This window comes from Clavelina lepadiformis, chromosome 4, assembly GCF_947623445.1.
Source record: "Clavelina lepadiformis chromosome 4, kaClaLepa1.1, whole genome shotgun sequence".
NCBI lineage: Eukaryota > Metazoa > Chordata > Ascidiacea > Aplousobranchia > Clavelinidae > Clavelina > Clavelina lepadiformis.
The window spans coordinates 24,860,551-24,875,624 of NC_135243.1; the positions used below are offsets into that span (position 1 = coordinate 24,860,551).

The 15,074-nt window shown below is 37.8% G+C and overlaps 1 protein-coding gene across 3 annotated transcripts; it reads left to right on the plus strand.

Annotated features, from left to right (window-relative positions):
* The first annotated feature begins 9,070 nt into the window (after window positions 1-9,070).
* On the plus strand, window positions 9,071-14,816 carry LOC143452813 (vasoactive intestinal polypeptide receptor 1-like). 3 transcript variants are annotated; one of them, XR_013115105.1, is made up of 10 exons: window positions 9,071-11,637; window positions 11,917-12,085; window positions 12,199-12,318; window positions 12,447-12,653; window positions 12,737-12,962; window positions 13,075-13,263; window positions 13,327-13,502; window positions 13,564-13,990; window positions 14,056-14,171; window positions 14,348-14,816. XR_013115105.1 is itself a non-coding variant. In XM_076953929.1 (9 exons), exons 8-9 carry the CDS (start codon window positions 14,034-14,036, stop codon window positions 14,567-14,569), a joined length of 360 nt encoding a protein of 119 aa, XP_076810044.1. In that variant the 5' UTR covers window positions 10,938-11,637; window positions 11,917-12,085; window positions 12,199-12,318; window positions 12,447-12,653; window positions 12,737-12,962; window positions 13,075-13,263; window positions 13,327-13,502; window positions 13,564-14,033; the 3' UTR covers window positions 14,570-14,694. The 3 variants fall into 3 exon arrangements, 2 of the variants coding, with proteins under 2 accessions (XP_076810044.1, XP_076810045.1); XM_076953929.1 differs by having other exon boundaries at window positions 10,938-11,637; window positions 13,564-14,171; window positions 14,348-14,694; XM_076953930.1 differs by lacking the exon at window positions 9,071-11,637 and having other exon boundaries at window positions 11,807-12,085; window positions 14,348-14,670.
* Window positions 14,817-15,074: the final 258 nt, after the last annotated feature.

Genomic DNA, 15,074 nt, shown 5'->3' on the forward strand with positions numbered 1-15,074 from the left:
TGACTGCATAGACGTTTTTATAAATGGGTTAAATCGCCCGTGGGTTGAATCGTCCGGAGTTGAATCGTCCTGGGTTGAATCGTCCGTGGGTTGAATCGTCCGTGGGTTGAAAGGTCCGTGGGTTGAATCGTCCTGGGTTGAATCGTCCGTGGGTTGAATCGTCCGCGGGTTGAATGGTCCGCGGGTTGAATCGTCCGCGGGTTGAATCGTCCGCGGGTTGAATCGTCCGTGGGTTGAATCGTCCGGGGTTGAATCGTCCGTGGGTTGAATCGTCCGTGGGTTGAATTGTCCGGGGTTGAATCGTCCGTGGGTTGAATCGTCCGACCACCGACTACAACACATTAAAACCACAATACCTGACAACCCCCCAAAAAATTTTTATAAAGAAATTAAAAATTCCAAAAAATGGGCCTTATTAGGAGCATAGGCTCCTAATAAGGCCCACCAATTGTGTGAGTATTTTGATTCAAAACATAGTAATAACAACATATAACATTATTAGAAATTTCACATTTTAAGTTGTACAAATATTTAAAAATATTCCACTAGGCGCATCAAAGTAACTGCAACAATTTGCCAACTGATGACTGGAACCACTCTTGAAGTCTGGACATCAATTAGCCAAGCATCTTGTATGGGCCTTATTAGGCGCATGTGGCATCCACGAAAAAATGTCACATTTTTATCATCAGAAAAATTTTAGCAAAAAAAAGTGCATTATCCTTTTCAATACTAAGTTGGTTGTTACATGAAAACTTCAGCCGGCTGACAACAGTTCATTTAACCGGCCAAGTTCTCACTTACTTTTTTTCTAAATTAACAAAACCACCTTAACTGCAAATATCAATATTTTGTTGTGCTCTAGCGAATCGGTTGATCACGTGACAAGGATGAAATCTGGTAAACCATCATGAATTTATATTAGTTTTTATGTAGGGACAAAATCTTTCATTTATTTGCACGGGTTTGCGAAATACGAGCAATGGGCCTTATTAGGGACCGGGCCTTATTCGGTACAGGTACCTTATTGAAGAAAAGTCCTTTTAAGGTATAAGAAAAACTCCTTTTCAAGAAATATTTATGTAGCTCAAAATCTAGAATAAATATTAATCATATTTACAAAGCTTTCGTAAAACTTTGAGTTTAGGCGTCGTGTATTTAGACATAAAGTGAAATATGTTGCGACTTCTTTACTGATCGTTAGAAATGACAGTTGCACATTCATGAAAATAATGACAAAGTCAAGTAAAAATTAAAAACAAACTTCGCATAAAATCATTTTTTGCTATAAGTTATAAGGTTTTTAATTTATAACATATTGGGATGTGTTCTGCACTTTTGAACGATCACGATAACATCCTTCTATGTGACGTGCCGGCGTTGCGGCTGAAGTGAAAAGTGCGGTGAAGGTTGATGGCGTTATGAGTTATGACGTTTAGGTTTCGTCACAATGGATAGCTGTATTTGACTTAGCTATCGTCTTGGTTGGCATATGAGTCCCTCTCACTTCTGACCGTGAAGTTTGATTTTTCGGTTTACATCAATACGTAAATGTAATTCATAAACCGCCTGCAAAAATAATGAATACCCCGGCAGCAACAGAATACACTTTTATTATAGCCTTCAGTCGCCCAACAAATGTAATTGAGATAACCACGTTTTAATGCACTCGTTTCACTGCATCTCAATCAACCGTCTTAGACTCGCAACAAAACCATCCCCTTTTTAGCATAAATCTTTTTTTGTCCGTTCGTTGTTTTTCTTCAAAAGTTGCATCATCTTGACCAAGTTTGACCTCTGACGTATTTGTTTTCCTTTTTCCAAACCAGTTCAATCAAGGTCTTCACACTATCATTTCTGATGCAGATTTTTTCTGCACGTAGGCTATTACGTGACACAGAGTCACGTGGTTTGGTTGTCACAGCATGTACGGCTGTTAATCGATACTGACGAACCTGAACTCGAGACTTGATTATTGTTGATTAATACTTGTCCTAAGAATGACTTGAATACGTCAGATCAACACATATTAATTTTCCAGTTGTTTTTTGAGTTCCACAGTCTGAGCTAAAAATAGCCCGACATATAAAACTGGTCAACACCAGCATTACATCCTGAGTCAGCTGTTAAATATAGCTCTGGAGCCAAAGCTGCGGTTATTGTTAAACATTTTGAAGACAGGGCGTTTATAGCATAAAGACAAGCAAAAGTAAAACCGTTTTAAACTCTAACTGCGAGAAAATAGAACTAACATTCGCAATGCGACTAAATGCGCAAAATTAGAGTGTTAGTAGGTAGGCTAAACTGTTAATCATCGTATTGTAAGTCAAGTAATCACTGTAACGGTAATATCACAATTAAATAACAATAACTATTTTGTATGCCCCGTTTGTGATTTCTATGACCCTATTGGTAATTTGGTTCACGCATAGACATCGGAAATATAAACTTATGTGTTCATGTTTTTGACGTCTATAGGACCTCGTGGTCAACAACATTTTTTAAACGATAATTAATTAGGCTAATGGAAATTAATAATTAGTGCTACATTGTACATAGTAATGAAATAATTTTACTTACAAAAACATCAAAGGCAACAAAGAATGTTGACTGGAAATATTAAAAATGTTGTTAATGTCATTGAGTCAATGTAGAAAATTAATTGAAATTGACTTCGCAACAACATTATTGTCTTGTGTCTCTTCAGAATGTGGAGATTAAAAATTTAAACCTTTTAAAAGAATTAAAAGATATTTTATCTGTGTGCTAGCATTTCTTATCATAATTTCTCACAGAATAATGTGTAATTTTTTATCTTTTGTTTTAAAATATGGCAGGTGATTAATTACATTTGTTAGATAATTTCAGTTTCTTACTTTGTTTTGTTTTTTTAACATTTTTCGTTTGGCAACACTGTGTTTTACACGAGTTTGGGCGTTTACGCATCGTCGTTCTTTTGCGTTCACATCTGAAGATGGTGGCTGTTGACCTGCTTGGCTGTTGTTGCCTACTTTGAAGGCAATGTTTGCGGTTAGTGTCTTTCAACTGCTGAATTTTTAACTTGCTTAGAATTATGTTAACCCAGGGGTGTCAAACTCAATCGCACCAGGGGCCAAAACTCAAAACTTATTTAACGCCGCGGGCCGGTCAAGGATAAAATTTGATTGAACATTTCGTGACAAGAAACATGAGTTGGAACAGGCAGCGAAATAACACCAAATTTTTGATGTTTTTGACGATTTTTGACTGGGCTATTTTTGATTATTCTTCTCTTATATTGGTATGTTTCATTTTTCTCTTTGCAAAAGCATTAAAGAATTAACAAACAATAAAGAAAAAAGCAGCCCAGTTTACAAGCGTTAGAATAAATCGATTTATTCTGTCGTATTGTGGGGCAACTGCTGTGCTGCTATATTTTACGATTTGTTATAATCTTGTTTCTTGCTTGAAAAAAGTTAGTTTTACTATACAATGATCTCGCGTGCCAGAAATAGTTCTATGTATAAAATAGCATTGCGGGCCAAGTTTTAATGTGAAGCGGGCCGGATGTGGCCCGCGGGCCGGGAGTTTGACACGTATGCGTTAACCGAACGATTTCTTAAATTGTTCCTGGTACAAAATGTGGCAGCCTTTTTTAACCTTCTCCAACAAAGGTGCGCAAAAAATCTAAGAGTGCACTGCAAGTATAGGCTATATAGCACACCGGATCACCACGACGATTGCTTTTGCTCATCACGATCATGAGATCTCGTCGAAAGGTTATGCATATTCTGCAGTCTGGTTTGAAAAACCCTAATTTGGTAAACAGCTACTGTGACGTACCGGTAGCCTACCAATAATTCCTACGTGTTAATTTGTCTTAAACTAATCAATCTGACGCAAACTTCCCCCATTTTTAAATTGCCAAACTAGGCCGATGGAGACGAGTCAAAGATGTTGAGCTGAAAATCGTTATGGAAGGTTGCTTGCCAGGTCTTCTTTGGTCTGAGTTTTCCATGTATTGGGACCCGCAGTGTAGTGCAATTTTGTGGGTGATTATAGTCATGCCCCCCAAGCGTACCTTATATTGTTAAAGGTAAAAAGTGATTTTTTTCATAAATTTTCATCGTTAGTTATGTGCTCTTGGTGGCTGACAGCAAAATCCTCCGAAGTAAACGCTGATCGAATTCATAAATTAGGCCAAGTTCGGGCAGAAAGCATCCATCTACCAAATGGTCAGTTTTTAGTGGGTGTTGAGTGCCATGGCCCATGCCAACCAATTTCTGTATTGATCATCCTAAATTGTGGTTGGCCATGTGGCTGATGTTTGGATAATGTTATTGTGTAAGGCGTGATCTGTGCCAAACTATGCTATTAGCACAGCATGAAGAGCTGGTATTAAGATAGGTATTTGCAAGAAATGACTATGGCAGTTGTGACAAGAAAGAACTTTCATTAAGCCGTAAGTCTAACCTAGCAAATGATGCATTAATTGTGTCTGTCAGGCATTAAAGTTTTTCTACGGGCACCAATTCTTCCAGAGCCAGGATGCCCTGAGACATTATTGAACATCTGAAAAGTTGTGTTTAGTATTGTATAGGTAGTAAAGTTAGCATGAATAAATACCATTTCTTGGATAAAAATTTCGTACAGAAGTGCAATGTATAAGAACATGATGTATATCAAATAACATTATCTTGCATTGCAGTTTGCTGACTCAGTAACACTTAATTTAGCACTTGCTTGTTGCAGGCATAAAAATTAGGGAAAATGTTGTTGTAATCCATATCTAAGCCTGTCCTTCCATCGAGCATCAGACAATAGAAGCTCGAACACTCCACACATTACAAGATGATCCAGGTAATGTGTCAATCTGCTGAGCTAAGCAAGTTAATATATTTGCATGCATAATCTCAGTGTGTCATGGTTAGGTATGGTTATTGCTAATCTGCATAACTTCATGTCATGCAGTCACTTGTGTAGTTGAGTGTCTCTGTGCATCATCCTAGTGATAGAAATTTTGATTTCCAATCATATGTGATGCAGATAATTATGTGCACATTCCAGTTTAAGTGTTTATCCGAAGTATAATTTTAAATAAAATAGATTAGAAAATAATGTGTCTGTTGCTGAGCCACTTAAAGCATTTATTGCTACTGTCTGCTTTTAACTCTCATAAAATGTTGAGCTCCACATCGGCATCCAAAGCTGTGCAATTGAAAGCAGTAGTGTTAAGACACCGGTTGAGGTGAGTTTGTGCTTTTGCTATTTTATTATGTTAATTTGTAATTTTGATGGCAACTGCTGGGTGTAACTGATAGCATGTAACTGACAGTGTTCAGCTATTTTTGTAGTAAACCATATGCTGTATAGCTATACTAATTATATATTTTGGGCAATATAATTATACTTGACATACCACATTAGAACATTGAAATGTTGTTGTTCGTTTCACAATTCATCTTGGAATCCATCTAGAATCTCCCAAATCACTGCTCTGCAGTTTGAGCTCTATAAAATATTTGAAAAGTATCCGCTTGGCTCCAATGGCGCTTTTTTGCTTTAAACTGAGGCTTTGAAAAAATCATCAACGACATTGCGATTAAAAACAAATGTCATGAATAACCGCGTCGGCGCTGAAGTTTACAAAATAAAGGGTGGAAAAGTTAATGGATTCAGATGTTTGGGAATTCCCCGTGTCAAGGATTGTTGTAAAAACATATAATAAGATATAATGTTCTTCTAATCCACGTTATTTGCGACAACAGCCATGCTACAAGTTTTTGCTTATAAAATTTGTAGTCAACAAAATTATTTTCCATGTCACTCCGCCAGCCTTGCATGGTGGATAACCCGTATGAGAGTTCTTTGGACACTCCCATAGCACTGAATTTTATTTTGCCTAAATAATGAACATCGATAAGATACATTGGCTGATATATACGAATAGGCCTACATTAAATTACATTGGTCAGTTAAAATAATCTTACCTGGAAAAAGTATTCTGGCGAAAGGAACTGCAATGATCAATCCATTCATTTCTTACAGAATTTAAGTCAAGTTTGTCTGCTCGTTCCTTAAACATGTTTAAAATGCAAACGTCATTAAGACGTTTCTGAGGCATGGTCGTACGCAAATAATTTACTTTCAAATGTTAATGGTACTTAATATAACGGCAATATACTGTAGTTATGGTATGGTTTGGATGTAGGTATAATATGGCAGCATACTTAACACGTGCTATTTACCTTGTTGTATATCTGGTCGATTCTTCACCTCGAAATCCCAACATCGAACCATGGTATCTTTCAAGAACTTAAATATCTCAAGATCTCCACGTTGGTCTTTCAATGATGACTCAACGTCATCAAGATATTTTTGTTTTGGTTTTTGGTCACGATGGATTATTACATCAATAATTATACCAGGGTTGACAGGTTCATCAGAAGAAAATGCAGGATGCCTGGTCAGATGTAAAGACGTCAACACGCAAAACCCTAACGTTTATTGTGTATTGCGATCATCCATTCATTCAAGCACGCAAAACATAAAAACATGCTTTCTTGCATTTGTGTTTTTAAACGAACAAATGTGGCCATGTCTGCCCCTTCAAACTGTAGTCGTCTGCGAATTGTATGAAGTGCATGCAGAACTTCTTTATTTTTTGGTGTTGTCACAGCGATTGCGTCAGCAGAGCTTTCTTTATTGTTGTCGTCTTTTTCAACTTGTTTGTTTCGTAAAACTTATTCACATATTACGGCATCATCTCAACACAACGCTTAAAATGAAACTAAAACAGTTCGAATGTTAATGTCTGCGTATTGACAGCCATGTGTTAATGCTTAATTTGGGCATTGTCTGTTTGATTGTTTTGTAACAAAGCGCAGTACAAGTCACAAGGCTTACGCATTGCGTGTGCGCTCCCAGTGCGCATTGTTTTCAATTTTATCTTTTAAGTAATCGAATAAATCACCTTCATTTTTATTCAATTAAGCGGATGATGCAATAAACCGTTATGCGATAAACGGAAGTATTATCTTTCGAAGTATATTTCTGTTTAAACTTGGTCAACCACAAATCCGATTGATAGATTGCATTTATTACACTGACCTTGCGTAAGTCCATTATGTCAGTTACTTTCAGATTTGAAGCGGCTGCCAAAATTTCATGTATATGCTTCCGGACTTTGTCCTGCACCTGTTTCGGCGTTTTGGAAGATTCCTTGCATTTGGGAAGTTTCCCATCCGCAAGGGCCGTTTTGGCATAATCCTTCGTTATTCCCCCCTTGCTTTCTATGTACCTTGCGAAAAAGGAATCGACTTCATACACCTCGTCCGCAGAAAATTGTCGCCGAGATTTATGTTAAAAACAGTAAATTTTTAAAGTTTATAATAAAATTATTTAAAATAAATTACAGTTTACACAACTATACTGGGCACATGTTTGTGACACATTATTCACATTTTACTTCAGCGATACAAATGAAAAAAAAACAAACTTAACTATAACGTACCACAATTTTAATTTTTCTTTCTTCTTCAAATTCGACCATCGTTGTGGTTTCAATGGCTAAATACATCAAAATACTTTTAATTTTATGTAAAAGTACTGAACAAAAAATGACTTTGTGAGCTTTGCTCCTAACTTGGGCTTGTGGAATTTCATAAAACATGTAAAAATATATATATAATAAATATGTTAATATTTATGCTTTATATTACAATATACTAAAATGCTTAGAATGGTAGTAACCGCGACACTAAAATCATTGGAATTACTTTTCCTCTTTCTAGTGGGTGTTCCAGATGTGCTGGGGCTCTCCTATATTATTACAAGGACTTTTGGTATATCCAGCAAATTTCTGCTTTTCATCTAAATATGTATGCATAGTACATATACATTTTATAAACGTATGCTTGATTGATGCATGCATTGGACAGAAGTCCAGTCTTTTTGCTGCAATGCACGATGGCGTGGAGCTCCATCTAGCATAAATTGTGCACTGGCATGTGCAGTTGTATCTCTTTCTTGCACCAAACTGTTTGACATTTGATTCGTCCGAAAATAAAACTTTAGACCATTGGGCAAAAGTCCAGTCTTTTTGCTGCAATGCAAACATGAGGCGTTTCTTTATCGCTGGTGTAGGCTAAACCTCGGTTTTCTTGCTGGTTTTCATGACTTCAAATTCTACAACTGAACTGCAAATTGACACTGATTGTTTTGACCGAATATGTTGGAACCACTTGCCTTTTCATAAAGGTGTCAGTTCTAGAAATTGTTTTCCTGGGACGAACACTGTTTTGCATCCGTATAAGTTCCTGATTTGCCTGATGCACAGCAGTTATACTAAATCCAAACCGCTCACCAATTTGACGTTCTGGGTTGCCTTCCCTGTAGAGAACAACAATTTTACATCGCTTTTTTCCGAAAGAGAGCACATTTTACCCATTTTAGGCAGATACACAGAAAAGTAATCTCCACTGCCGAATGTTCAATTGATACTTGCTAAATAATGACCGATTACATCAGATTACGACACAAAATAAAGATGATGAAACTAAAACAATATCTAATAAGTATTTTGGCGTAATAAGAAAAAGCGATTGTTATCTCTCTTTTAAGTGGTTTTTGGCGTTGTGCATTTTGAGGTTGTTGTAATTAGTAAAATTAGTAATATTAGGGTTAAGCGTTTTGAGTTCTATGGCTAGCGTTAAGATCGGTTGAGTCGGAAAAAGTTACATAAGGTAACAAACAACAATATATCTGCAATTCAATGACTTCATTACCTAAAACTTTAAGCCATGAGACGCGTTAATTCATCGTCCTTTCCTGGTCCGGCAACCATGTTTTAGCTCTTCGACGTGCATGTTGTGGACCGCACTTGTCCACTGACAATTCTCAATGATTTATGTAACTAAATAAAATTAACATAACGTATATCAACGTTTGACATGACGTGACGTCCTAACCTGCACATGTTTCTCTTTATACGTGTCCAGGTTAATGGACTCCAATGTTTTGAAATCACAATCTTTTATTATATTTTGCATAAGTGATACTTTATCTTGAGCTACCCAATCTTCATGTGCCCCCCCATCGTGGCCCATTAAAAAACTTTTGAAGTTGTTTAAAACTTTATTCCAATTGACGCAGTTAGTTTGTTGCTCTTAAAAGTAGCGAGGAATTTTGTTAACCATTGCATGAGTTGTTTCTATTGCACAGTCAGTTTGTACTGTATGTATTTAGCAAAACTTACGATTGGGACGCTTTTCCGGCGGCGGTCTATAGAATCAGCCTTTGCCTTGGCTTGAACAGCGTGACACTTGCCACGTAGATGTCTCACGAGGCCATTCCAAGAAGTCAGCCTTTTATTGCAAAGCTCGCACTCAAAATCACCTTCCCCATGATGTTCTTTATCGTGCACGACTTTGCAGTGGCGCGAGATATTCGAGTTCATGACACCACAGTGTCCATAACAATTACTAACACCATTATATGTCATTAGTCTTGGACATGTTTGGCTTGTGTTGAAGCATTGAAAAGCTGAAAATATTTTAAATTCTCTTCCATTCATACTTGAAAGCTGGCCGAAATTATAGTAGAACTTACGGACACTTTTTCTTCGGTCTAATCCCTTTCTTTTTCTCCGGTTTTACATCACTTTGTTCGCTTGATCTTGAAAAAGTTTTTAAATTGTGACTGTATACGTTAAATACGTTATTGGTTGACTTTTGTGAAAATACTGCTGCAGAATATTTTCATTATTAGAGATATTTTGTTATTTATCTTGCTCAGTCTAATTACAGTCAAGATCAGTAACTTGTGTGGCAGAATGTTTCCGGTTTGAGGTCAATTCATCAATCAATTCAACTTTAAGATTTTGGTCATGATTTCCCTTGATTTTGTGCCAACACCTTATGATGATGATGCCTGTTGTTCTCTTGTAAGACGAAAGTTAAACGTCTTCAAGTCATGTGCAAAGTGTTGCAAATTGTTTTTTTAATTTTGATGTCAAATTTCCTTTGTCATGGTTGGATGATTTTGGTACAAATTGCACACGACCTGAGACAACCTTTTTGTTGTGAAACATGTCGTGCTTGAGCATTACACATTGCCGTTAAAAAGGTAGACCTATCAGAGTGATTTGGGATTAACAGACTTGGAACATAACAGCACGCTCAGACGATGTCATAAAAAGAGGTTCAAAAAGCAATGGATTCCTTTGTAACGCTTCAATATTCCTGTGAAAAAATTGTAATTATGTATTAAATTAATTGATATACAAAAACGTCACTAATTTATTAGCTTTGAATCATTACCAGATGACTGATGTTAAAATAAAGCATTATACCCATAGTGTCCTATTATCTAAACGACCCAATTTGACTGGCATAACTTTAACAGTGACAATCACACATGCGTTCAGAAACCTTTTTATGGTAATATGATTCATAGCTTACAGTTTAGTTGAATCAGCCAATCAATCAAAAATTCTGTTTATCACAAGTAATGTGTTACAAAAAACCTTTATACTTAATCCATGTATTGCATATAGTTGTCACATGGTAACTGTAACATTTCCATCCCTCGCCAACCCGAATGGTGTTAACCTTAACCCTAACCACGGTCAGAGGAAAATGTTACCTCCGTGGTCCAGACCCTAAAACTTTGATGTTCCGGCAGGGTTAGCCACCTTTTTCAAGGTAACATTTTCCATAGCCTATCTTTAAGCATAGCTCTCAAAAAAGCTATAAATCACAACCCTACAGGGGTGCCAGCCAGAAAGACCGTAACCTACCTCTAACGATCCTAATCCTGGCTATTTTCCAGTTCCCACCATCCAAATAGTCCTAACCCTCATTCGGGAACCCTTTTCCTAGGCCTACTGTCAATTATTGTGTCTTAGGGTCTTCATACCAGTACTGAAGAAGGCGAAACTTCTGGCTGTTTTCGTTTGCTTTCCTCATCTACGTAGTACGTGCCACTATTTTTTATACCCTGCTGAGTGTTTGCACTTTGCGGTATGATAATGCACAAATGGAAGTGGTGGCGGACGAGGAGCATATGACCCAGAAAGAGCATATGAAAAGGGACCGGTTCTTTGCATGTTATTTGAGTAAGATCTAGCATTAATTATATGTTGCTATGGTTGGAACAGGGTTGGTTAATGATGCAGGGCCTGGTTATATTGAAACTCCGCAGGAGGAAATGAGAACGTTTGTGCAAGGGTTTAGACCAAGGTTTGGACGTTTTCGACCAAATGGCAATAAAATACACAGCCCATGCAGTAAGTAGACGATTCCTTACAAATGTGTGCAACGTCATAAAAGATCGACTTGCTGTAGCTATGTTAGTTTTTCTTTCAACTGAACAAGAAAAATACATCCTAAATTCATTACGGATGTATTTAGTTTTGAAATTTTCACTAAAATTAATCTAAAAGTACATTTTTAGGATGGTGTCGTTTTCGACACCACCGGCTGTTGGAGGTAAACTTGTTTTCCGGCCGATCTAGTGTTAATGGGCCACGATGGAGGGGAACACGAAGAACGAGTAACCCAAGATAAAGTATCACTTGTGCAAAATATAATAAAAGATTGTGATTTCAAAACGTTGGAGTCCATTAACCTGGACACGTATAAAGAGAAACATGTGCAGGTTAGGACGTTATGTTAATTTTGATTAGTTACATACAATATTCTTTGGATATACTACAGATAGAATCTACTATGTAATACACCAATAGAATGTATATATACAAAATGTTGGCAAATTTAGTTGTATTTAAAAATAAAAGGAGACCATCTTGCTGTATTTTGGAAATTAGAAAAGGAAAATAAGACTCCGTCAACATTCATATCGCACTCAAATGCGATGACGAGCTTCCTTAACTTTTCATTAATGAAGAAGCTGCCATTGTCATTCAACGTATTGCAGGATTAGAAAATTTGATATGGCGTCTCCATGTAGAAAAAAGTTGTTGTCATTGATGATAGTTCAAGTCGACGACAGTGACTTGGACATGGATTTCCAACCTGTAACATTCAGCTTGTCGTCCAATGACGACATGGAAACCATCGTCAACCCCTCGTATGCAAGGGTTTACGTAAGAGTTTTCACTTTTTCTTTCACTCTGTTCTTGACACAAATTCATAAAGATTTTTTCCTTAAACTGTCTGCCAGTTAGCAGAAGAAAAAGGTGAAAAGTTTTTTTTGCAGATCAGTTTAAGAAGGCCATAATTACGCGGTAAAGACAAAAGACCTACAACGGTCTAATTTACGCCAAACCACAATAGAGAGTTTGGGCGAGGTTGGACAGGAGTTGAGTTCTGCTTATAGGTAAACCCCTTAACGTAAGCATTCAGGTTGTTTGTTTTTATGTATACGGACGGAATTTGAGTTAAATTCTTATTTTAATTGACAATATTTACATTTTTCGGTAAGTATTTCTATGTCTGCTGTTTTAGGAACCTCAGCGACTGTACGGCCGAAGCCGTAGCAGCGAGAGAAATTGTTGCAAAAGTGATGCTGGAAAGAGTCGACAGTAGTCTGTGAGTAACATGACTGAACTTATGCGGGGTTTTACAAATAACCACGTTGGAAGGGAAAAGAAAACGTAAGAAGAGATGGAAGAGGGAGCAATGGATGAAGGGCTGGATGGAGAACAAGACGAGGTGAGTACTGCAGGTATGGTCTTACTTCAAGCTGACCTGAAAAAAATTGATTCCTAGTTTTTGTGATTTTTATGTTTTTCAAGTATCTGCGAAAAAACGGTCCTGAACGTTGGCAGGCATTGCCTCAAGGTTCACGGAATTCCTTACCATGAATTGAACCGCGACGGTAAAAAACAGTGCCCATTATGCGGTTCCTTGGTTTAGCATCTGGTAAAACACCTGAAAGGGGTAAAACATAAGTTAGTTGGAGAACGGGTGACGGAACTCGTGAGGTGGCTTGATGGCCGTCGAAAGGAATATACGGCAAAGGTAATTGCTTGTGTAGATAATTATGTAGCCATGTTTTAAGAGAAGAAATGCTTCAGAACATGCTGCGCATTTAGTTGTGTGCGTATTATTATAACAATTATTGTCTCAACAGTCACCCGATCCAAGCATCCCAGGGTTTACTTGGACTGAATGCCTCCAAAGTTTCTCCGCGTATCTTCAAAGCATTGACGGTGGAGGGAAACGAAAAGATGACGCGGAGAAACAAATGGCAATTGTGGAAAGAATAGTTGCACACCTCGACACGTTCAATTTAGACATATACCAGGCGAAACACATCAAAGTAAGTATTTGGTAAAGTATAAAGTAAGTGGTTTGTTGCATTTACTACATACGACATTTGTAGTTACTGGAAGAAAGAAAGTGCCAGACGTCCACGTTTATTGCTCATAACGCGGCGGTAGTTGCATTTCTGAAGTTTGTGACGCTGAAACATCCCTAAGCATGCAACTTAGATTTTCAGGCTTCACTACTTCGAGTGAAGCAGTGGAATGAGTTTTACCGGCGAAGCATCCAGCAGCAGTACGTTTTTAGTATTTTTAAGGTTTCATTCAAATTTTGATGTTGCCAAAATTGTTTGTAGACGGCACGAAATAAAAGAACGCGACCGCAGGAATGCGGAACGCACGGAAGAAGTAAACCGAGTGCTGGAGTCGCGCTATACGTTAAAGTGCTTAAAGGACTTGCAAAGTAAATGGTAAGAAGCAAAACCTTATGATGTTTGCTGTTTACAATAAAGCGTTTTCCATCATCTACAGTCATGGATGAAAGTCCAGGAACCGAACGCATGCGGGGATATGGCGAACTGTTGTTCACCATATTAACGTATGAAAATGCACAGCGGCCTAGTGCAGTAAGGGTACAGAGTACAAATACTTTTCCGTGTTCTTGGTCCTATCTTGGTTCGGGTCACATTAAAGATGACGCTCGGTGACGACGATTGTTGGGATCGTTTCGACGATTTTCACATCCATTGGGCACTGGACGTCCCTATCATAATATCGATCGCTGTAAGCTTGATGGTAGAATGCTGTTTATAGGCGTATTCCACATATGAATGTAACTGTTAGTGCAGATATGCTGGGAATGCATTACATCGTTTTCCTGGCGATCAACAACGAGACAGTGGCCAGTGACAGCGCCACCCTTCGAGTGAAAGTGGCATTTGAGATGATTTTCACTTCATTCCAGGTACAAGCTGCGAGGTCTGAGATAGAGATGTCTCTAAGACTTTGATTGACGGCTAAAAACTATTTTTCCTGCCGTTGATAACTTATTAATTATTTCATGAATTGTCCATCGCTACCAGATGCCGAATAATCTACCAAGTTGTCACTTCTCCGTCATTTCATTGATTGTTTTTTCAGGGCTGTCTGATCTCGATCCTTTACTGCTTCCTCAGCGGGGAAGTCCAGGGAGAGATCATCAAGGTCTGGAGCACATGGAGGAGGAGGAAAGGAGTCCCAGCTGCAGGTTCAAGAAATTGTTCGTTGTTTTACAGCAACGGCGTCCAGCTGACGTCAATCGCGAGCTCTCATACCGCCTGTGACGAAAGCAGCTCGAGCAACTTGAACGCGTCGCACGATTAAAATCTGCTGCGGAAAGAACCAACCACAGACCGTCATCAATAAAAAGTGTGACGTTTAACTTCAGTGGCTTGAAGTTCATCTGAATTTTCTACGTTGACTTCTAATAAATTATTAAATTTTAAATTAATTCTCTTTTGTGTACATCAGGAACGTTTTATTATTCTACAACGATCTGTTTCTTTGTTCGTGCATTGACTGTATTTTATTTCTTTGCTTGAGTCCTGTATCTAATAAACGCGTGTCTTGCGTCATTATTTGTGAAATGCGTCCAAAAATTAATTCGATGAATTTTGTTGGAATAATTACGACAATCAATCAATCATTTTATTTTTCGCCAAAAGCGCGGTGGGAAAACAAACCACTTAACCCTAAGAAATGAGATCAACATAAGCTTTGTTCAATATTCAGTGACGTCACATCGATATATTTCTGCCTCGTCTATCAATACCTTGTTGCCGGGTCAAATCAGACTGTTTTGAAGAAAACAGGCGTAAAGGAGTAATTA

Bases quoted from the DNA above. Each gene is read 5' to 3' on its own strand.
- LOC143452813 (XM_076953929.1), top strand. From the start codon at position 14,034: ATGAATGTAACTGTTAGTGCAGATATGCTGGGAATGCATTACATCGTT. The intron at 14,172-14,347 runs GTACAAGCTGCG...TTGTTTTTTCAG, and splicing joins TGATTTTCACTTCATTCCAG to GGCTGTCTGATCTCGATCCT.